Source organism: Neoarthrinium moseri (genome assembly GCF_022829205.1).
Source record: "Neoarthrinium moseri strain CBS 164.80 chromosome Unknown scaffold4_Wmoseri_CBS_16480, whole genome shotgun sequence".
Taxonomy (NCBI): Eukaryota; Fungi; Ascomycota; class Sordariomycetes; order Amphisphaeriales; family Apiosporaceae; genus Neoarthrinium; species Neoarthrinium moseri.
Window position 1 is genome coordinate 442,501 of NW_026055118.1, and position 23,051 is coordinate 465,551.

At 52.2% G+C, this 23,051-nt stretch overlaps 7 protein-coding genes across 7 annotated transcripts; 4 read left to right on the forward strand and 3 right to left on the reverse strand.

Annotated features, from left to right (window-relative positions):
* Positions 1-3,167: 3,167 nt before the first annotated feature.
* JN550_001930 (uncharacterized protein) lies at positions 3,168-3,868 on the forward strand (the record flags this gene model as incomplete). Its single annotated transcript, XM_049313168.1, has 3 exons — positions 3,168-3,287; positions 3,341-3,493; positions 3,572-3,868. The coding sequence occupies 3 exons, from the start codon at positions 3,168-3,170 to the stop codon at positions 3,866-3,868; spliced, it is 570 nt and encodes a 189-aa protein (XP_049175991.1).
* Positions 3,869-8,320: 4,452 nt separating this feature from the next.
* Positions 8,321-10,741, forward strand: JN550_001931 (uncharacterized protein; the record flags this gene model as incomplete). The annotated part of the gene is made up of 3 exons (XM_049313170.1): positions 8,321-8,410; positions 8,519-8,787; positions 8,848-10,741. The coding sequence occupies 3 exons, from the start codon at positions 8,321-8,323 to the stop codon at positions 10,739-10,741; spliced, it is 2,253 nt and encodes a 750-aa protein (XP_049175992.1).
* A 439-nt stretch (positions 10,742-11,180) lies between these two features.
* Positions 11,181-12,943, reverse strand: JN550_001932 (uncharacterized protein; the record flags this gene model as incomplete). Its single annotated transcript, XM_049313171.1, has 2 exons — positions 11,181-12,689; positions 12,848-12,943. The coding sequence occupies 2 exons, from the start codon at positions 12,941-12,943 to the stop codon at positions 11,181-11,183; spliced, it is 1,605 nt and encodes a 534-aa protein (XP_049175993.1).
* Positions 12,944-14,874: 1,931 nt separating this feature from the next.
* On the forward strand, positions 14,875-17,214 carry JN550_001933 (uncharacterized protein; the record flags this gene model as incomplete). Its single annotated transcript, XM_049313172.1, has 2 exons — positions 14,875-16,271; positions 16,323-17,214. The coding sequence occupies 2 exons, from the start codon at positions 14,875-14,877 to the stop codon at positions 17,212-17,214; spliced, it is 2,289 nt and encodes a 762-aa protein (XP_049175994.1).
* A 549-nt stretch (positions 17,215-17,763) lies between these two features.
* JN550_001934 (uncharacterized protein) lies at positions 17,764-18,738 on the forward strand (the record flags this gene model as incomplete). Its single annotated transcript, XM_049313173.1, has 2 exons — positions 17,764-17,954; positions 18,183-18,738. 2 exons carry the CDS (start codon positions 17,764-17,766, stop codon positions 18,736-18,738), a joined length of 747 nt encoding a protein of 248 aa, XP_049175995.1.
* A 45-nt stretch (positions 18,739-18,783) lies between these two features.
* On the reverse strand, positions 18,784-19,839 carry JN550_001935 (uncharacterized protein; the record flags this gene model as incomplete). Its single annotated transcript, XM_049313174.1, has 1 exon — positions 18,784-19,839. One exon carries the CDS (start codon positions 19,837-19,839, stop codon positions 18,784-18,786), a length of 1,056 nt encoding a protein of 351 aa, XP_049175996.1.
* Positions 19,840-20,896: 1,057 nt separating this feature from the next.
* Positions 20,897-22,108, reverse strand: JN550_001936 (uncharacterized protein; the record flags this gene model as incomplete). The annotated part of the gene is made up of 1 exon (XM_049313175.1): positions 20,897-22,108. One exon carries the CDS (start codon positions 22,106-22,108, stop codon positions 20,897-20,899), a length of 1,212 nt encoding a protein of 403 aa, XP_049175997.1.
* Between the last annotated feature and the right edge of the window lie 943 nt (positions 22,109-23,051).

A 23,051-nucleotide genomic window follows, 5' to 3' on the forward strand; every position in this document is an offset into this window, starting at 1 on the left:
TACCTCTGGCACAAAGACGCAGGTCACGGAGATGCTCAAGAAACTGCACTTGAACCAAAAGCTGTGCATCTGTTAAGCGGTTGTATAGTCTTTTGGCAGTGCCGAGTAAGCACTTTCGTCGAATAGGCCTTCATTTACCTGAACAGGCGCCTGTCAACTACTACGCGGCTAAGATCCGTGGCAAGTTAGGTAGTGACCTGTAAATATCCCAGGGCTGAACTCAGCCAGTTACTTGTTCATCGGTGCTGCTCAATGGGTCAGCAATTCGCAGACAGAGCGGGGTGGGTGGAGCTCATATTTGGAAGACTTATAGGTCAAGAAGGACTTAGGATTGGGGGTGGCCCACTGGCAAGTAAATACCGTCCATAGCACCCATCCGATGGATGGGTGGACGTTATCAGGTCAGACGGGAACAAGGCCTTGACGCAGAACCCTAATGAAGGGGCAAAACGACGTTTGACAACTTAATTTCTCACCGTGCCTCGCGCGGAAGAAAACCCAATCGAGGCCCAATTGCAGATTGACGTCACCCAGGTTGTTATGCGTGAGGGGATTCACCGAGTTCCAGGCCTTGACCGACCCCTGACGGCGGAGCTATGTACAGTACAACATGTACTTTGGCGACCCATAGTCCACGCGTATACGAGTTTGCATCGAGCTGGCTATAGAACATGATCAGCTCTACCACTCCAGTTGACGTGCACAGCACCGCCTCGACGTCATTCGCGGCACATCGCAGCGTTCTGGAACCTCCCAAGTTCGTTCCATCAAATGGACAGCACAAGCGAGTTGCTCATAGTCCTGCCACTAGTTTGGCACGCCGACCGAGAGCCTCCCGACCCCCCACTTGGTCGGTGATTCGCTGCGATCGCTCTCGGACCTTCAGCTAACTCAAAAGTATCGCCAGACCCAAGACGCTGGCTCACACCACCATAGCACTTGCACCAGCCTTCTATTAGTGCTGGAGCAGCAGAGGAGCGCCCCAATGCTTCTTTTCATCTAAGTCTGAGACTAAAATCAATCTAGCTGCTGGCCGGCAGCCGGCCCTAAAGGATTGCTCATCATTCTCGCCTTAGCGGCGGAATGTGTAGCCGGCCGTGCGTTGTGACAGCAGACGCAGAAGTCAATCCTGGAAAGCATAGTTCTGCCAGTGTTGAGGCTATCCAGATACTTGATGCGGCGGCGGGCTCAGTCTTGCCCACAGATCCGTCTCGCGGCGCACATTGCCTATATGAACCCTAAGGATGGCTGCAGCGCACGTGGCTTGTCAGCGCTTTGTATTGCATGAAAATGCAGCAATGGTGCCTTCAGAGTTCGGCCAGAGGCGAACGTGGGCATAACCTCGATGCCGTGTCTCATCTGAACATTGGTGCATGTCAGAACCTCGTGGGCATGTCAGGGCCGCTGCATATTTCGTGGGATTGGGAACAAGAAGTTTTGCCAGCACACAGCACTTACAACCAACCAGCTGCTTTATCTACGCTGATGTACCTATGTAAGCAGGGTGCAAAAAGGCGTCCACTGAGATACTTTGCAAGCGGCGAGCGTGTTCGGAGGAATTAGGAATCAACCTTTGGCTGAGCCGAGCCTTTACCCGTGTTTTCAACACGCACCAGTTTAGCAGCCAAAGATGTCATCTACCATAGTAAAACCACCTATGCTTTTACAACGCTATCGAATATACTCCATGCAGTCCACTTCTCCACTACGAAGCAGCGATTCATGACTCGTGTACACCTAACCCAGACGCGCTCTACCTTTCTAGCAGCCGGCGAATGATCTAACAGTACTTTCTTTACTACTCATTCTGTCTGAGATGCCCCCGTCCCCCGAAAAGACACAGAGACTTGAGATCTACAATGGCTAGCTAAGCTAGGCAACCCGGCAGATTCGGCGTCTCATTGGCGGCAGCTACAACCCCAAGATGGGGCTTGAGACCCTGAGGCGATCCCTGTTTCTGCTGTTGAAAATAGAATGGGAACTGTTGCAGGAGTTAACCGCATCTGCTCAACAGTCGAACCGTATCTTTGGCAGTAAGGAGGCAACCTCTTCAATAGAGAGCAAGCAAATTCAGACGTAGCTAATGACAGCTCGGATAAGCATCAAGTTGAGCCGCAGCCGAAAGCAACTCTTACCAGAAAACGGTGAGTAACGGTGATGCGCTAGATGGGAAACAATCTGCGAACTGTGATGCACATACTGGCCGGGCCGCGAGGCTCCAACCAGAGATATCGGATGAGTTCGACAAAACAATCCCTCGAGAATGACACATATTCTTGCATGTCGAAAGTAACTTGTTACCTTGCATTTTGACACACGCAGAGTAGGAGGTTATGCCAGCGGCTTTTCGTCAGGACCGCGTTATACTTTTCGCAGCACTCTAGTCCCCGGCTCCTTGCCAGCTTCCTCTGACGCATGTGATTGTGTAAGGACGAGCAAGGCGATATTCTCAACGAATAGCCTCAGTGGCATGGATTATGCAGAGAGTCCAGAGAGACTCGGTTCTGTTCCAGGTTCCAGAGGAACAGCAGTCCTTCTTCGGGTTTCATTTTACAGTAGGTATCTCTCCTCGTTCCGCCTGGACCCGCCCTCCCGCGCCCCGCCTGGTGGCGTCCCCTTCCCTACATTTAGCAGAGTGGCCCGCACATAAGCATCACCCAGCCAAGTTAAGCCATCTCGCTGCCCGCAATGCGACCAGTACGCGAAGGTCCAATCCCAGGTCTTGGATCCTGGAGATCAAGGCCTGAGGAATAGCAGGACTGGCCCCATGGGGGCTGAATCCGGTTAGACGCCGGCTGGTCAAACCCACCGCGGAACCAAGATACCTACAGGTACATTTAGCTTTTCTGCACGTTAAGAGCTCGGTACAATGCCTGCAAGCTAACGGCGCGTCAAGACAGGGGGGTGGTCTCGTAGGGTCTGCACATCATTGCCAAAGTGAAGTTTGGCTAGGAATTTCGGAATGTAGGTGTAAGTAGGAAGGATATAACATCCAGGCCTCTCCTCCACTCAGGGCCATGTTTTACTTCTGTCATATGCCGATCAACCACGAACGCCATCCATCTACGATCTATCCAATCTGAACTCTGATTTTGAGGCCATATTTACTCTAGATCCAAACAGAGTACTTATTATTATCAGTTACCTGCGTTCAATATTATCTCACTATGGACGATTACGACGTCCTCCTCGACTTGCCGTCTACCTCCACATCCATTTCATACATGTATGGCGGTACAGAATCACAAATAGACACATCTGCTTCTACAAGCCCGATGCAGTCGCCAGTAAGAACGAAAATGCTCACTCTAAACCGACATTTTCTAACGACTCTTCCTAGTACGAGATACCTTACCATGATGCGGAGCACAGCTTCGAGCAATTCGATGGTTCGGGAGACTCGAACCAATCGGAGCAACCTCAGCAACCCCCAGCAAAGCCCAAACGGAAACGAGAGAACCGTTATAAGAATGCGCCGCCGTCCGTTCTGTCTGTGAGTCAATAGAACCATTTGGGAAAATTTCCCCTCAAATTTCTTGAAACTGAGCTCCGCTAACTTGACACCTGCTAGCGCCGAAGAGCTCAAAATCGTGCCTCCCAAAGAGCCTACAGAGAAAGAAAAGACCAACGCATCAAAGACCTTGAGATTCTGCTCGGGGAAGCACAGCAAAAAAACGACGTCCTGAGCCAGGCTTATACGGCACTACAGACGGAGTATCTGAAGCTGAAGAACGAGCAGGACTTGGCAACAGCCCAGTACCACGCCGTCGACTTAAACTTCGACCCCACCATGGGGACTGCAGCCCCCGTTGACAGAGTTGACATGGATATGTACTTGTGTAACGACACGTCCGTCTACACCATGTGAGTGGCCAGGCGGAGGCTGCAGATGGAGCGGAGTTTCTTCTTTCAATCGCACACACCACATATGGCATTTCGACGGCAACATAACTGGGCATAGAGGCGCAATACGGAAAATTCCCAGGGCTCATGGGCAAGGCTGGCATTGGATGATTCCATCTGGCGTTCGGGGTCCGGTCGGACACTTGACTTAGGTAATAGTGAGGCTCAAGGACGGAACGATGCGATGAGGCGCGTCTATTAGCTATATCATCCTGGGACCGGGGACGAAGATGAAGATACGTTACTAGATCCGTAAATCTAGCCTATGGGTTATCCCCTACTGTGGACGACTTCTATTCGTGGCATATTATAGACTGTCAATCACAAATGAAAGAATTACTAGTCAGTATATAACACACGCAGTGATTATGCCCGTATGAGCATTGGATGAAGAACCACACGCTCGCTTCGATTCTTTCCGTTCGGGTCTGAATACCTGGCGGAAGAGTACACAGTTTACCCGTTGTAGGGAAAGCATATCGAACACGGAGACGATACACAATTAAGGGCAATAACAACTGTTTGCGTCACTGATCCTGCGATGAATAACTCCTGACTGGGAAGACCTGCCACATTACGGTGTATTGAATGCCGCTTTTAGCCTGCCATAACTCTCCATAATTACCACCACAGCCCATCGGACAGCTTTAATCACAATGGTTTATCTCTGTATCTACGTCGATGAAATCCGAAGGCCGAGCCGTCAAAAGCCAGGCCAAATCTACTTACGCCTGAAGATTCCCAAAGAGACGGAAGCGCCGACCGCGATGCATCCGCTAAACAATAACCTTGGGAAGTTCAGATGATCATACCCCTCACGTTGAGGTCAAACTCTACGATGTGACCGATAGCAACCCATGCGATTGGCTTGAACGTACCTCACCCGATCCCCTCACGTAGAATCATCTCAAGCTCAAGCGAGCATTCAGCCTATCTTTCCTAAGCTGAATCTAGCGATCCCAATTTCAACTCATCCAAGACGATTGAGAAGGCACATCATCAGATCTCGAGGTGGGGGAACACCACAAAACCTTCGTGGTACCGTACCCGGTCATTTTAACTTCATCATCATCGGCTGAAGGCGACTAACCCATTTATGCGTGGATTCGGTTTGCGGGAAGTGGCGCCGCCGTTCGTCGACCTGCCGTAGTCCCTCTTAAGCTATTATGTTTTGCACTTCGTAGGCAAGGCTGTAGGGCGAGGATCATTTAAGGCTGCGATGCACCACACCCGCATGGTGGCCTTGGCCTAGATAAGGTAAACTCCGGGCGTGACATCGGCAGTAGTAGACTCAGTGAGCCGTTAGCCGATGCTTTGATAGGTCCCCTCAAAATCTCAACAACCTTATCTCTCCCTCCTCCTGGATATTCGGCTCGTCGTTTCTCCAAGACACCCATTGTCGCGTCGATCCGACGATCCAGCATATAGAGAGGCGAGAGGACTCAGCATCTCGAAATTATTCAGGTATTAGCAACGATTTAGGCCGGGAAATCAAGGCTGGTGACCGTAGAGGTATGCGGCACATTGCTTGGCACAATATACGGTCCCCCTTGCTGAATCATATCGTAAGTTGTCTCTTGCATATATGAGAGCATCACTCTCTGGAGGAAGAAACCCAACAAGATCAGGTTGCTATCACTAATATTGGCCATTCAATCGGAGAAAATGTGGCGGTTGGCTTATGTCGTGATGTTTAGTGGTTAAAGCAACCTAAAGAGAGCTGGTGGGCTATGCTTCACTAATCTTGCATAAATCGAGGGATACTAACACCAAACAGTGTTGGCAAATAGAGATGTTGCATGGGATTTCATCATTCAATGTCGACATGATGCCGCAGGAGGGAAGTTTGAAGTCTTATCATCTTCTTAGAACGACAGGGGACGGCATGACATCAACATTGTAAGAAGCAACCGCGGATAGAAGCTACTCTAAGAATTATGCTGATCCCGGAGCCCTTCCAGATTGTTAATCACATAGCACTTTTAGCGAGATTTGGAGGATTTCCTTAGGAGCGACGGTAAATGAGCTGTGCCGTGCCTCGGCGCACGTTTCAGCGACGTTGCCTCGATATGAAATGACTGCCTGTCCTCTGCACCTCAAGCTGGCCTGTGCCGTCACTCTCTGTTTCCTCAAATGCTATACCTGTTGTCCAATCCTCAACCTTTCGCATGCTTACCACTACTCAGTCGTCGAAAGGTGATTCGATTCTCGTTTATATATTGTTTGAGATGGCGACCTGGGATTGCCCACAATGCTTTACCAGTCACCAAAAAATTGTCGGCATTGTTCTTAGAGGTTTCATATGGCCAGCCTGAGAAACAATGTCTGAGTCTCTAGTAGCTGCAAGGAGAATGATCAAGAGTGCCGAGCATTACGAACCGACTCGCTGGCTGGTTACGGCTTCATTGAACATGCCGGGGACCCGTCTATTCTCTCCGCAACCCACGAAATGAGGTGAACAGTGTCCTCTGCCCTACCCATCACATTGGCTCTTGCAAGCAACATGCTAGTGTGGCGGTTGATTGGAATCTCCCCTCCCATCGCGAGAGAGCATGACAAAATCTGCTTTGCTATAAGATTCCAAAGAAGTACATGCTGAACTAGCAAGATGACTTTCGTCCAATAGTACTAAGACCGGTTGCCAAGCACGCCGTCTGGGCTCCCCCCTCCACAGCGGATCTCGTTTTGGAATCATGCATTCCAAGGTACAACAATGATTACAAGTAGAGACATGATTTGAGTAGCCTCCTTGCGCAATAATTTGGTGCCTCTTGACTGCGATAATTTCTGATAACAGACCGTGCTTCAGATCTAAGAATCTAACCATATAGTCGGTCTTAGCTGCGTTCGACTTCCTGTTGCAATGTTCGCCGAGTTACAACCAACACTTTCCAAGGACTCCCAGCGCTTGGTGACAGCTGTCGGTAAACCCGACATGCATCCACTCAAAAGGCTTACTATCAACATCACATAGGTACCAAATTCTGATCAGTTCTAAGCGTAAGTAATAGGAGTTTCCGCTGCAATGTAGACTGTGGACATAGTGCATCAGAGAATGGCAACTCCTGACCGACCACAGCTAGATGGCCACGGTCATTTTAGACTATTAATAGGGTTGTGGACCTGGATTGCTAAGCAGTAAGATTGTCGCTGGAGCTTCCTCTTTGAGTCACAGTCAGTCGATCCTGGCCTGAGCACGTTGGAGCTGCATGCAAGCTCCCGAGATCTCGATAGAGACCGCTGATCCTAACTATTACAGTGGTAGATTTACGTGCGGCTCTGCGATGATTCACATACTTGATTCCTATACTTGCATTGATAGTTTCGTTTTACTTATGACCCCCCCAACTTCAAGGTTAGCTTGATGAAGTTCTCGTATCTCAAAAGGGAAACTTGTGCGCCACCTCAGTAACCCGTTGGCGCTCGGATACACTTGAGGAAACGCCGCGGACAGGCCCGCAACGCCACTGACAGAGTGAGGACCCCTAATTTCAACGTCGCCGCGGTTTAGTGACAAGGCTTGGCAAGCATGGCGACAACATCGTGAAATCATGGAGCCAAAAGGGGACTAAGCAAGAGAAGGGCAAGGAAAACGAAAAGGTCAACACAGTTTGAATCCTGGGGCGAAAGCAAGGCCCATGATAAATATCCAGTATTCCTGTCAACAATTAACCGCGCGACCCCAGACCAATGATAACAAGCGGCGCAGGAAAGCCAGGCCCTGGGGGGATGTCCGACTTTCCATATTGTCTTCCTGCAATGCAACCGATCCTTCTCGTCTACTCGATCCTTGCAGGCACGTCGAGCCCCTGGCGGGCCTGGCCAATGGACTGCAACTAGGATTGCTGTCGAACGGACCCGAATCCGAATTGGGCAACCTCCTGCCAGGGGACGACCTGGTCTTCCACACGTCTTAAATCTTACCCGCATCGTCGACGACTCCATCCCCAGGCTCCAATCCGCTCACCCCTGCTGCCACCTGCGTGCAATAAATTAGACTGCCCAGAATGGATCGGTCTATTCGTCTAGATCATGAGAAGACCGCCACTTATGATCTGATGGGAGGGTACACGACCTCTTGGGGCCAATGAGAAGTATCGGTGTGCGTCTCCGGACCCTAGGTCGGGAAGCTTCAATCAGAGGCGGTGCCGCACACCTGCAGACGCCCCAGCTCACTAAGGATTGGCCTGACGAGGTGACAGAGGCATCCCCAATGACACGGGCCAGAGCATCTGCTGTGATAAAGTCGCCCGCTTGCCGGTGTAGGTCTTGGCCTCCTTTCTCTCTGTCACGCCTCTCTGCTTGAGCCAAGCCAACTTTATAGCTGAGTGTATACTCATAATCTGACGTACCGCACGTCATCCTCTCTTTTATACTATAGCGTCATTCATTCATTCATAATACTATAGCCATAGCCATGGCTCCTTCGCTCGCTAAATCAGTCGGCATAGTTGCCGCAGCCTATGCAACCAGCACCTCTGCTCTGAAATCGTACCACCAAGCAGAGGTTTACGACTCTACTAATTTCTTGGAGAAGTTTGGTTTCTTCGAGGCAAGTTCCCTCGAGATTGAAAACCATACCTAAGATGAGCCTGGCGTCTGACATGTTGAACAGAGTCAACTTGGCACCGGCGATATTAACGATGTCGACCCAACCGGAGGTTATGTTCAGTACCAAGATTCCGTCAAGGCGCAGGAGCTTGGCCTAGTGTCCATCGAAAACGACCAAGTGTACATTGGACCTGAGACAAAGCAGACTTACAATCCGTTCGGGTATGGTCGTAAGAGTGTGAGACTTGAGAGTGTGCAGACGTACAACCACGGTCTGTTCATCGCAGATTTTGCGCATCTGCCCAAGCCAACCTGCGGAGCGTGGCCCTCCTTGTAAGTCGAGTCACAGATATATATGACAGTGTTGTGCAGTTATTGATGTCGTCACTCTAGCTGGATGTTCGGCGAGCCATGGCCTACCAAGGGCGAGATCGACATCATGGAGAACTGGAACGATCTCGACTTCAACCGCTTCACTGCTCACGTAGCCAGCCCCGATCAGATTGGAACCTGCACTGTCAGGTCGGCCGACATGCTTGCTTCCACTGCGATCGACTCCGTTAACTGCTACGACCACGCTCCGGGCCAGTGGGACTTCCAGGGATGCAGCGCGAGTGACCATGGAGCGCCATTTGGTTCCGCAGAAGGAGGTGTATATGCTCTCGAGTGGACTAGCAGTGCTCTCAACGTCTGGAGTTGGCCTCATCTCCTGGCACCGCTTGACATCGCTTTGGGAAAGCCACTGCCCTCGACTTGGGGTCTCCCTAGATTCTCGATTCAGAACTGCGACATCGAGAAGGCGTTCTCGGACATGAGATTTGTCTTGAACATCGATTTCTGTGCCGTAGCAGGTCAAGATGCCCAGTGGGGTGCCAGCTGCAAAGCCAGCACCGGCTACGATACGTGTACCAAGTACGTTGCCGAGAACGGTGATCACTTCTCGTCATCGTACTTCAAGCTCTCTAGTATCAAGATCTTCAACCAGCAGGAGGAGGATGTGACTTCAAGCACAAGCAGCTCTGTGGCGAGCTCGACATCCTCTTCGCTTGCTACGAGCAGCTCTACCATCTCGACAACCACTGAAGTCACTTCCACTACCAGCTCAACCACAAGCTCGACGCTCATTTCTTCTTCGACGACCTCCGAAATTTCCAGCTCTGCAACTGTGTCCTCAACAAAGGGTCCGGAAACTGTTAGCTCGGCTACCGTTGATACCTCTTCTTCCTCTGTCTCAGAGTCCGTTTCGAGCTCGTACAGTGCTAGCTCTACCGACTCCGCATCGATTCCTTCAATAACCGAGAGTGCTACCATCAGCAGCAGCGGCTCTGCACAACCCACAGTATCTTCCACGGCCTCCTCATCTATCTCTGATGATGACGATAACTGCACAGACGACGAGAGCTCAACTTCTTACGAGGTTTCGTCGACGTACGGTGTTTCGACTACCAGTAGCGCCTCTTCCATACTATCTTCGTCTGGCTACCCTGTCTACCCAACTGGCCCATCGGTCACATACCCCGGAACTGCTAGCGCCACAAGATCCAGCAGCCAGGGCGCCTCCGAGTCGACCACTTCCCCAGTCGAGTACACCACCTCCACGGTCTACACCACCCGCGTTCAGACTGTGACTTCTTGCGCCCCCACGGTTACCAACTGTCCCGCGAACGGAGAAGTGGTTGTCACGGAGGTCATCCCCTTGTACACCACGGTCTGCCCAATCGGGTCAACGCAGCCAACCACGGTCCCCGAAGCTCCTGCGAACGGCTACTCCACTTCCACCCAGTACATCACGAGCATCTACACCATCACCGCTTGTGCGGCAACCGTGACGAACTGTCCTGTTGGCTCCGTGACAACTAACATCAAGACGGCCTTCACTAGCTACCCGGTCGCGGGCAGCCCCAGCGCCAAGGGCTCCGGCTCCGGCTCCCCCGCCAGCGACGAGAGCACGACTACGACGACATCGACGCTGCGCCTGCCGACCACCGTCTACGTCAAGGCGTCTTCTTCGTCCGTTTCTTCTTCGCCTAGCGCGCCCGCCTCGTCCAGTGAATCCGTCGTCTACGTGACCCAGACGGCGACCGTCGTGCCCGTGATCACCGGCAGCGGCTCCAAGTACAACGCCACGCTTTCGACTTCTGCCTCTCCCAAGGGCACCGGCACCAGCTCGGTTCCGGGCAAGGGCGCAGGAGGAGGCAGTGTCGTTGTCAGCGGTGCTATCAAGTCCAGCGGTGCTGTGAGCATGATCCTCCTGGGCCTGGGAGGTGCCGCGCTTCTCACATTGTAGACAGAGACCAAAGGTTGAGATACAAGGTATTCTATGTATAGTTAATAATCCAATATCTTTGACTCAAAAGCTTGATTACGCCGCTTGGCCTGAAATGTTCTGCAAAATTGTCGAGCCATGAACGACGCAGATCAATTACTGTAATTGCCTTGTTCTCCACCCACGTTCCGATTATACAGCAAGATAAATAATTCAAAATCTGAATAATTCGTTTTTGGGGATCTGGATGAGCAGGCCTCCACATGTCATTCGCGATTACTAGGAGAGATAAAGTGGTTGTCAAATCATGAATTAGTGTAGTTAGTCTCTCTAGGACTACGGGAATGAGTTACAAAGCCACGCCTCCCTGGCGGGTTTAGTGCAAATAGCCATATCAAAACTGGCGCAATCAACAAATCGATCTCAAGTACTGTGGTGAACCATTGCCAAACGCCACAGTCTATTCGCGCCTTTTGGCTGCCCTGGTACTTCTCTGAACTTCTCCGCTGGCGCTGAGACTGCGTTTCTTGCTGCTCTTTTTGCGCTTCTGGACCCTCTTCGCCTGTGCAGCCGCCTTCTTGGACGCCTCAGCCTCTTGCTGCAGTCGAAGGATCTCTTCATCAAACAAGAGTTTGAGGCGATCCCAGGCGTTGACCCAACCTCTCCACGCAGGCAAATTTTCGTGGTGCCAATCATCGAGCAGTCCATATATGACGTCGGTGATATTCTTCGGCGTGGGCAGGTCGCTGATTTCCTCCAGTGACTTGGAGGCGCCTTCAATCATGAGTTTTCTTGTGAAGCTCTGGTAGAAGTTCAAGATCCTCCATCTTCCGGAATCTGATAGAGTCGCATGAATAGGCTCCCAGGACGCAGGGATATCTTCGTCGTGCTCCACTTCGCATTCAATGTTCGATCCGCTCCATCTGACATTGCGGATAAAGAAGTGATCATACGTCAGAATACCTTCGGCGTCATACTTATGTTGTTCTCTTTTGATGACGCCCCATTCATTGACTGTAGCTTTCAGCTTGGAGCGGCCTCGTGTTCGGCCTGAGACCGCGCCAGACGTGCTTTTCTGAAGGTCTTGCTCAATACGATCCTCACCAGGAAAGTCGATCCGTGCGGCAATGTAGGCGGCTTGCAGCTGGGCATCAGAGAAAAGCGATGGAAGCCCCTCCATGCCCATAGTGTCCATAAATCGCTGTCGATGCGAAGTGAGTCTTTCCTTGATTTTCTTGATCAGGCCGACCACAGCCTGTTGATGGTACCAGGCTTCAGGATCCGAATCGTCAGGGCGCTCTGTCTCCAAAAGATCCAGCTTGAAATCCCTTGCATTTGGATCGCTATTCAAAGGACCGCTATTGAAAGAATCGCTCATAGACGTGAGCCGAATCCTTCCAAGCGGAAAGTTCAAAACCTGGGTATAATCGTCGGAGGAACAGATGTCCTCCAAGCACCTCTTGAGATTGTCCATGACACGTTGCTGCTGAGACATCCCTGGGGACCAGTAACTGGCGCCAATGTCAATCTGAAACCAAAGTCCCTGAAGGTCCTTGCATTGACTCAGCATCACGCAAATGTGTTTCTCCTGCTTACTATGGTAGGTGAAGAATGTGTTGTGGCCGTTGTCCCAGTTGAAGCTGAGGGTGATGTTGCGGAGCATTTCTCTTCGCTTGGGCGTGATCGAGACGAGAAATGCGACCAAGTCGTTGCATTTCCTAAACCCGATATTGTTCATTCGATAGAAGACCGGGAAATTCTCGAGTTCGTGGTAGATTTGGCGGCATGTTTGTGCAAGTGACACAACTGTGAAAGGTTTTTGACGACAGTGTTGACGGTCTTGATGGCTAGATCTGACATGCCCAGCATCCGACAACGACCAACGAAATTTGTTGGAGTGTTTCTGTACCTGCCACGCGTATATGGGACCCTTGAGAGCCACAGCATCCTCGTAGATTGCCAATCTAATCTGTTGATGCTCGGTTCAGTTGGGATTCTAATTATTCAAAGGTCTGCTGGGAGAGCATGGGGAAACGGGGTGGGAGGAGAACGGTTGCGATCACCGGGTTAAGATGTGAGAAGATGTGAGATGTAAGGTGAATTACATCAGGGAGTAGAAGAACGTACCTCGAGGGGAATACGGAGGAACGCGGTTCCTGCATTGCGAACGGTTTGCACAGCGTTGAGATGGGCCGCTTCATCGAGCGGCATCAAAGGCGCCATGGTTGACGTCGTTCTCTGCGCGTGAAGCTGCGTAGATATGCTGCAGGTGACGCGCAGGTAGAGAAAGAGAAGATGTAGGCAATGGTGATGAACGGGATGAAAATCAGCGGATCAAGGCCCCAGGAGAAGGTCTGAAGCTGAGATGTGATAGGAAGTGGACGAGACAATGTGATGATGGCGATGGATGGGAAGAGTGTGGTGGGACGAGAGCCCCGAGGGTTCGCCGCAAGCTGGGGCGCGATAGGTATCGGACGAGATCCAGGTTGCACCAAGTGAAGGATGAGTTTTCGGTGTCTTGCAAATTTGGTAAACGGAAAATGTGTAGCCGGAGGAAGGCGCGCTCTTCAGACCTCGCGCACGTTATCAGCCAGTTCAAGGTTGGAGTCGTGCGGGTTGATGCTCCTCCTACCTTGCGCCTGGTGATAAATGGGCGGCTGAAATACCTGAAAAGTGCCCTCTCACTTTGAGCACACTCAATGAAAGGCCAAGCTAGACTTGTCTCACCTCGAGGTATGTGAGGTGAGAGAAAGACTCCTGATGCAGCGGTGGCTTAGTTGAAGAAAGTCGTGGAAAAGTGGTTCCTTGTGGTCGCTTGGGGTCACGACGCGTCAAGGAACAATCCCAATCAGGCAGTGGGCGGAGACCGGGTTGCCAGAGTGTCGATTACCTCTTCTATTCACCTCTGCTAAGTATCATATGTGGTCGCGGCCGGCCGTTTGCAAACGTCGACCAAAGCCCTGCATCGCTCTAAGTGCGACCTTGCGATCACACTGGTGCCATCCAGATTATCGACTCGAGGAGATCTGACACAAATCCCAGCCCCCACCATACTGTCATTGTGAATTATTTATTTTCCTATCGCGATGTGCTACCTTAGACCAAGATTCGGTATTGCTTGGAATTCGACGTGTTCCAGAGGTACAAAGTGGCGTCTAATGTCGGGCCTCTGTCATTGATCTTAGCAATAAGCACCATACGGCACGACAACCTGTATTTTTCGATACCCCATATCCATGCCGATAATAGTTGAGTGAGCCGTCAGGAGAGTGACATGGTGAATCAGGACCGAGAAAACTAACATACAGCGCGGTACATAACCGCCAGCATGTTTTCCGATAGCCGTCAAAGTCGTTGCCTTGCACAACCCCAAAGCTCAAAATCCGACCCGGACCGAGACCTGACTGATGTCAGCGTGCGATAGAGAGCTGCTTTGCCGCTCTGGCGCCTTGATTCGTGAATTCCAACGCTGATGGTCTCAACCCTAAGCTCTGTAGCTGTTTCGTGACTTGTGCGAGGCCCCATTCCACAGCCTTCCGAGAAAGCGAGACCGCATGCAGCTGTTTTGTAGGGGAACGTTTCGTTCTGTTGACTGATATATCCTCAAGGCCAATATTGCTCACCGGGCCTAGGCCCATAAGGTGCATTGACTGGAATCGTTGCTTGACCCAGCACCTGGCCGACAGACCAAGATTGTGGTGCTGCCAATAATCGACTCTATGGCCAAGACGCCGTGGCACCTGTGCAGAGTGGCGGATTTGAAAAATCTAAATCAGCAGCTACTAGGTAGGTACTGGCCATACACGCCGCAAAGCGAGGGCCTTCCAGGTTCGATGTCCCAGTCTTCGACTATTTTACCTGGGTCGTGGTTGCCTTGGCCTATGAAGATAGACTGCCCGACTTGCGTCACGTACCTCGGTGACTTGGGTTCCTGACTTGGTGGGAACATAATCCGGGACGTCTATCTGCCTGTCTGCCTCTTCTATACCTGGGCTGACGAGGAGAAAACCCTAGAAATCACCTATACAACCATATACTCGCCCGGCAGCTACTAGCTAGCAGTTTATTTGAAGCTTTACTCAACCATCTACCGTCCCATCTTATCCCCGACTCATCGCCAAACAAGCTCCTACAAGCTCTGATCGAACCACAGAATGAACTGGACAGAAGGGAACTTGGCCCGTCACTCTCGGGGCCACGCGAAAAACGAAGTGCTGAAGCGTCAGAAGCAACATTTCGCCAACGCCCGCAATAGGCTCCTGAACGGAAATGTCAAACAGAGCCCCGTGAAGATTTCTTTTCTCAGTCCAGACTATGTACACCATCTACGAAAGGAGCCAGAATATGCGTTATCTCCATCGACCCATCTTCGTTCTCCTGCGCTGCCATCGACTGATGTAGGGGGCCATAGCCGGAGCACAAAACAGTCGTTTGATCCACAGGCTGATGACGCAGAAGAAACTGCCAGTATTGCAGTATGCCTGAATACCAATCCCTTTTCCGGTGCCAGAAAGCGTTCTGCACTCGACGCCAAAGCGGATCAAGAGAATCCCAGGGTTTACGACAAGAGACGGAAGCTCCTCAGAAAGCCTGACTGGGCAGGCTTGGAGTTCCAACAGCCGATAGAGCTTGTATTTTCTGGCAACAAACAAGCGTCGGGTGGGCGCCCTTGGAGAATGATAGAACAACCAAGCCATGGAGCTCGCTTGAATCTGGTGCAGCCTATGAGAACAAGAGAAATTGGCCAGGAGGAGCTCGGAGTATCTCCACCAGCTTTGACACAAGCTGGGCCTGCGAATATGAAAATTCAGATCGGAAGCCAGGAAAAAGATCCGAGAAGGACTTCAACTTCACCATTGTCACCACCTACGTTGAGCCCCAATCGTTTGCAAGCGCATCAAATTGGTCGTGCTCCGCAGGGCCGAGTGACAGACGCCAGCTATATGGAAGCTTGCACAAGCAGTACCTCTTCGTCAATGGATTACTTTCAGACCAGAAGCATGGAGGCTCGAAAAGGACGTAATGAAACCAGCCGATACTCTAGGGAGTTTCCAGTATATTCTCGCCAAGAGCTGCATTGCGCAGCGCCTGTACATGTCGCACATGCATCGTCTGAGATCCACGAGCCAACGCCGTGTCGAGCTACTAGATCAAAGATCCTCCAGTGGTCTCCATCCATGAGGTCTGACGGTAGTGGGAGCATCCATGTTGAAGTCGGACGCCAAAAACGAAGACCTCCCTCCGAGATCGCCGAGAACGCGAGGTGGATGGAACGTGTTCTCGCATCTTGCGAGAACGACATCATCCCCCTAACACGAGGCTCGTCTCTTCTAAATAGTCCTATGTTTAGACCGAATATTAGTCCTGGAATCAGTGAATTGCCAACTCAACCGGACACAATGGCTTTCGAAACGAGCGAGGCCAGTATGATGCGTTCGTCGTCCAGTCTACCGATGCAACGGACCAGCAACATTAGCCACCCGCAAGAGAACGAAGACAAGTCTTACCGGATCGCTTCATACCAAGAAACTAACCCAAATTTGCACAGTGGGTTTGTCACAAATGGAAGTTGTGCCTCCTCAGCTGACGCATCATGCTTCAGCCACGGGCAAAGAACCGAAGAACCCGGCAAGGAATCAGTTTCTGAATGCAGTATGGATGCCCATCGATCGAACACCAAACTTTCGAAGACACACATTATAGCAAAAGAATCTACTGAAGCCTATTCGCAACTTGAAAAATGGAGACACAGAACTGAAGAAGATGACAACGATGCTTGGAAGAGGCTCATTTTCGGTTCAAGTACCGACGACGTAACTGATCAGGTTTTCAAAGAGGCTGTAAATTTAACAGCCAGGGAGTTGCAACCATCTAGCTCGGTGATAAGCACCGAAGAATTCCTTTCGCCTTCGTATGAGGGCGAGGAGCAAATGGCTGAGGACCCGCCGTCAACTCTCGGAGATAGCACACCAAGGTTGACTAGTGTTGATAGGACTTCTGGATGTGTTGAATTTTCTGATACTATCAGTGCAAGCTGCCAGGCGGCCGACGGCTCAGTCTCATCGGGGGATGTGCAAATGGAGTTACCCAAAACATTGGCGGGTGGGCGAGAGATGGGTGCTTCTGTCATCGGAACGGCCAATGACTCTGATTCTTTGCCTTCGTCAGCATTGAGGAGCGCAGAGAGGGAACACAGAAGCATTTCACCGCAACTACACTCCAATCAAGCGACAAAGGCAGACTCTGATAATACAGACACAATCGCTGACCGCTCTTCATCTATATTCACTTTGCCGAGCCTTTTCGTGGGAAAACTTGCTCACCCGGGAGCAGAGTCCTTATTGATGCCGCTGCCGCCACTGAAAGCACCGCCATTGTGTAACAGAAGCGGTAAGGCTCGAGGAAGAGGTAGTCGCAAGAGGAGACCGCACGAGGGACGAACTGACATCAGAGCTTTACCCGACTTTGATGGGGACCCAATTGAGGAGTCTTGAGATTATGAACAAGCTTGTTCTAGTTGATTGACAGGGGCAAAAACCCCTTACATAGTTCGATGCTCTACCATATGAGGCTGAAGCTGTTGCTCATGTATAACAGCTAGCTGGAGATTAGTTTTGTGTTTATAGCAAGTCAAGTTACAGTCGAGCTAGTACGAGAGCCGCGTTACTGAACAGGGTGGCAGGCCATGGTACTAAATATCCTTGCAAAATTACTGACGAGATTAGTAGATTGTTAAACCATAGATATAATGAATGGGGTTTGTGTTGTCATCTACATTATGCATGTGAATGTACAAGTTGAGTTAGCTACCATTCACTGAGTTGTTCAATGGGATCTCATTGATGCGTACCTGCATTAGATCACATGAGGACCCACTTACACGGTCTCTCTTGCTTACCGCGTTAGCCCTTTTGCCAACACTGCACTTCTTTCCTCTCAGATGAACACTCCAGGCTTCACATTATAGCTCTCCCCGTTGCAATTTGTGCATTTGATAGCTCGCCCAGCACCTCACACTGAAGACCGTCGAGGAACGGCCGGCGATGCCACCGGCGCATCTCATCATAGTCTGCTGCCATGGGATCTGGCTGGGCGGCCCGCAGAACGGCTTGGACGAGAGCGAGTGGCTCATAGCACCCTTTCAAGCTGGAGAAACACCGACATTTATTGAGCATATCAAGGCTGGGCTTCGAGCCTTAAGCGGAGACGAGGATGGGATTCTGATGTTCTCGGGGTAAGGATGCTTATTTCCTATTCAGTTTGCGCAACGAGATCAAGAGGACGGCGAAATGCTAGATGCTATCGGGGGCTGCTGCGCTTCGATACTCTGGCGTTTGTCCTATTGACTACTGCTCTATGGAAATACGAGAGGCGGGCTTGGAGGGTTCAGCTCGATATATCATGCGCTACATTTACATCACCCCAGGAGATCTACCATGTCGTGAGCTGACATATCAATCAGGGGTCCAACACGAAAAGAAACACAGATCAGCGAAGCGAGCAGCTACGCCAACTTGGCAGCGGCCAATTCCTATTTCGGGATCCTGACCCAGCCCTCAGAATCGGAACGCGTAGTCGAGGAGACGCGGGCCCTGGACTCGTACTACAACGTGCTGTTCTCGCTCACCAAATTCTGGGAAGACTACGGCGCCTGGCCGCAGCGGGTCACCATCGTCAGCCACGCCTTCAAGCGGGAGCGTCTGGTGGACTGTCACTGTGGTGCCATCGGGTACCCGCTCGACCGCGTGGACTTCATCGGGGTCGACCCGCCGGGCATGCTGGACGGGAGCAACGAGGCGGCGATCAAGGGCGTTGTGCAGGCGGTGACGGAGTGGAAGGAGGATCCCCACGGAACTGGTGTGAGCCTGGCTGCCAAGCGAAGCAAGAGGAACCCATGGGGGATCGCACAGGGGCTTTTCTCGGCCGGGGAGGTTAGGGAGCGCAGTGGTGTTCAAACCAAGCTGCTCGATGGTATAGAAGTGCTTGACCCGACGGCGAAGCAACCGTGGTCTACATGACCGGCCCCGATTGGAAAGGATAGTTGAAATACATCCCGCGTCAACTCATATCTTGGCAGAGGCTGCGGACTTTCCCTTATCGGCTCCATCGACCACGTCGACAATGAACCGCACGGCATCCTGCATCATGCGAGGGCTGAACTCGTGGCCAGCCTCAGGGTAGATAATGTCCTCAACTGAGACGCCGCCGTCCTCATACCATGTTTCCACAGCGGCTTTGAAGAAATTGAGGAAGGGCTCCCCCTTGGCATAAGGAACAAGCTTGTCTTTGCCTCCAGAAAGAAGCTGAAACTTCTTGCCCCGTATCCTCGGGTCCAGGATGGATCTCAACCTCGCTTTCTCCTCGTCTGATGGTTGCTGGGGTGCGATCTGACCAGTCCCAAACAGTATGCCCTTGGGGTCGTACTTCTTGCACGCACCCACCAGCGCCAGCGGGAAGTCTCTGCTCCCCAGGAAGCCGGCCCCGTTGTCCGCCACCGAGAACGTGTCGCGCTTCGACAACCGTGCCCGATCCGTCATCAGGGTCATGTAGTCGGGACACCCAATGACAACGACGCCCGCCGTGACCCGTGGCTCGGCGAACAAGGTCTGCCACACGCTGTGGCCGCCGAGGCTCACGCCGAGGGCCAGGTGCTGGTCGATGGCGCGCAGCTTGCCGCCGTCGGCAGCAAAGTCGCCGTTGCCAAAGATATACCCCTCAAGTGCATCCAGCAGCAGCGACGTGTCCACAACCATGGCATTGACCGTGCCGAACATGTCCTGCGCGTGTGTGGGGTTGCCCTGGCGCCAGGCCTGGTTGTTCAGATCGTTGATCTTGCGGGAGCCGTGGTTGCGCTGGTCGAAGGCCACGGCGATCAGGCCGCGGGTCGAGGACGCCGAGGTCCGGTGCCAGGCGCTGAGGGCCAGGGAGGCAGTCGGTGCCATGTCTTCCTTCATCCGAAGCCGTCCGTGGTGCAGCCAGAGACAGGAGACGGCCTTCGCCGCAGGCGAAAGCTCCTTCAGGCCGTATACATCGACGGGGAGCCCGGCGATGGAGATTGTCGTCTTGGAGACTTCGGGGATCGGGCCGGGAGGGGTCACCATCGGGTTCGGGGTCGACATCTTGGTGGTCAGGCGTGAGTGAAGGCGGGAGCGTAGATTTTAGACAATTGGTTCTAGGACAGCAACTTTTCCCCTGAACTAGGCACATGGAATATCTGGTAAAGACAAGCGTATATATATTTTGTTTTGGGAATCAGGGTCGAGTCGGGGTGCCTCGGTTTGCGCCGTGGGGTTTATAGCAAGCTGCGGGGTCCTGTGGTGGGGCGGGACCTGGTTGCGGTAGCCAGCTGGATATGGAAAGGCAGACTGATCCGTCTAATTTCTGTAGACGTGAATACCCAGAAGATGATTCAGTTAAAATAGCGCTGCAAATCTTGTGAACTTGAACTATGGTATCCTAACAATCTAGAGTGATTGATGGAGCTGAGTGCTTGGCTTGGGATTGCTTTTGTGGTCGATCTGCATTTATACTCGTGACTGACCAATAACAGGCTATCAACAACTCTGACATATGTATGCATGTTGGGATCAATATACCCGACGTCAATGCTGCTGAGGTCGGTGCCAGCTGAGTTTCGCCGGTGGGTTTCATTGCAAATGTCTAATAGTATAACCCTTTCCGGGGGGAAAACTGGTGTTCATATACCCAAACCCTGCTTGTGAAACCTGACTGTGGTTGTCCTCAGTACTAGGTTATTGAGGTGGCATCTGAGTCTCCAGACCCAAGGCTGCATGTTTAGAAACCAGTGCAAGGATCTCCAAGTATATCGCACCAAGGGATAAGAACATCGTGCAGTACGAAGCAGCTTAGAAGGATAGCCGACCCATCCTTACTGCTGTATAAGGAGCAGTGGTGCACAGGATGTGTTGCGCACCGAGTGTGTTGTGCCAAATTGAGGTTCACTTGGCGAACCAATAGTGCCATGTTGAGGTCATTGACAAAGGCCAGGAGGGCACTTACCGCACCAGCATTCGTAAGGCGCGAGTGCACAATCCTCCGATGGCCATGCCGGCACCAGACTAGAGCTCAACAGGGGATCAAGTGCGATATCGTAGCCACCAGCACCGCCATCGACACCCTACGTGACTTCGACATACGGCAGTTTCTCAAAGCGGGCTATGCTGTCTCTCGCAATAACCTCAAGACATCAGAAACCAGGTATAAACTACCAGCGATGACAAGTGGCCCGTTATTTGCTACCTTTGTGGCCCATTGGAGAGCACCAAGAAGGTCTGATCGACTATCATACCGAGTCTTGGCATTGGTGGCTTCGAGAATGGTGGCAGAACTCATTGGTTTTACCCATGGCATGCCATCGACTGGGCCAAACTCGACAGCAGCCACCGAATCGTCTTGTTGGATGAGCAGCTTCATGATGTCGCCAAGATCCTTCCCCTGCGAGGCGGCGAGGACCCAGGTCACGGATTTGGGTAGATCGCCTGCACGGAAGTGTCTATTGACATAGCTCGCCAGTACCTCAGCTGATTGTGGGTTATGGGCACCGTCCAAGAGGATATCGCCTTGTCGACCCGTCAGAGCACTGATATCCAGTAATTGGAGTCGCCCAGGCCAATTAATGTTCCTCACTGCTGGGACGAGGATATCCAGGGGCTTGATGTTTTGAGGGAAAGCGAGACGAAACGCCTCATGGGCGACGGCAAGATTTTGGGCCTGGTGTGGCTCAATGGTGTCTCCCAACAACCTAGCGAGCTCATTCGACTCGGGGGAGGCATTTGTAACACTAGTACCGACATCCCGACTATGTTTCTGAAAAGTGCCAAGTACGGATTTTGGGTTGCTGGCATCGACCACACACGGGACCCCCTGACGCATGATGCCTGCTTTCTGCAACGCTATCTCTTCAATAGTATCTCCCAGCAGGAACTGGTGGTCTAATCCAATCTTGGAGATGACGGTAACGGATTTCTCTTGTAGCACGTTAGTCGCATCCAGCCTTCCACCGAGCCCGACTTCCACGACGCCAACTTGGACCTTCTCGGCCTCGAAGATCTCGAACGCAGTGGCTGTGAGCAGCTCAAACTCTGTAGCACCGACATGCCAGTCCTCATTCCGTTGCTTGACGAGGTCCTCAAAATGGCGGAACCTGGTTTCAGGGATTGCGCTGTCGTTGATGGAGATACAGTCCCAGCGGTCGATGAGGTGTGGCGAGGTGAACTTTCCACATGTGACATTGTTGGCCCGCAGCAGGGCAGTCAAGTATGCGCATATGGAGCCCTTGCCATTGGTGCCGGCGACGTGGATAGCCTTCCAGGTCTGTGGTGTTTTATGCAGGAGCTTCTGGATCCTGGCCAGGCCGAGCTCGATCATCTTGTGTGGATGACGAGTTGCGATTGCACGGCTTGGCAGGGGCAGCAGGTCCGGGATAGCACACTAGTCGAGGCTTCTGAACGGTAAACAAACAAGCATTGATGTTCTGTGCTGTCCGGTGTCATTACAGACCATGGGCGGGCAGAGCGGAGACTGCTGGTAGGGGGGACAAAAAGGAAGAAAATGAGTCACGGGGAACTAGTATCGTGGAGTTTGCTCGTTGGAAATGTTGCACCCCGGCAACAGTATCGACATCTCTCAGCCCATCATTCTGGCCCGAGTTGGGGGCAGGCTGACATTGCCGGGATCCAAGCTCGGGCCATCCGTCGCGGCCAATCAGACGGGACGTAGTCTCTAAACCATGGCGATAGAGAGACGATAAGGGGCGACCTTGGCTTCGTCTCTGTTGCCAAGGCCCTGGCAAGGCCAACTACCGGCTCCAAGGCACATGAGGCAGTCATGGCAGGACGACCGAGGCGTGTCCACGGGTATACGACAGGTCCAGCGCTAACATTCCGCTAGCAGGCGTCCTGAAACAGGGATTGCAAGCGATTCGCGATTCGCGAAGGACGACAGCCAGATTGACACACACACAGAGCACCGCTCAGCGCAATCGTCAGCCCGTCCAGTTTTTTTCCCTCCTCCTCCACAACAAACCAGGCCATCCCCCACGAGGCGACAGCTTGGTCCGTCTACCTTAGTCTCGCGACCACCATTGATTGATAACTATCAACCACGGCGCACCGCGCATCTTCGAAAGCCGCCCATCGCCCTTCACTTTCTTTCCATTCTTCTTGCATGTCCTTCTGATCGCCTTTATCTGTCGTTTATCCCGCCCGTCTCCACCCGCGGCGCTCTGCCAGCTCCCACCCCGTCCCCGGCCTTCTCTGCCAGCGTCCCGCCTCGTCCCTCCGTCGCTCCGTCGCTCCGTTGCTACGCGCAC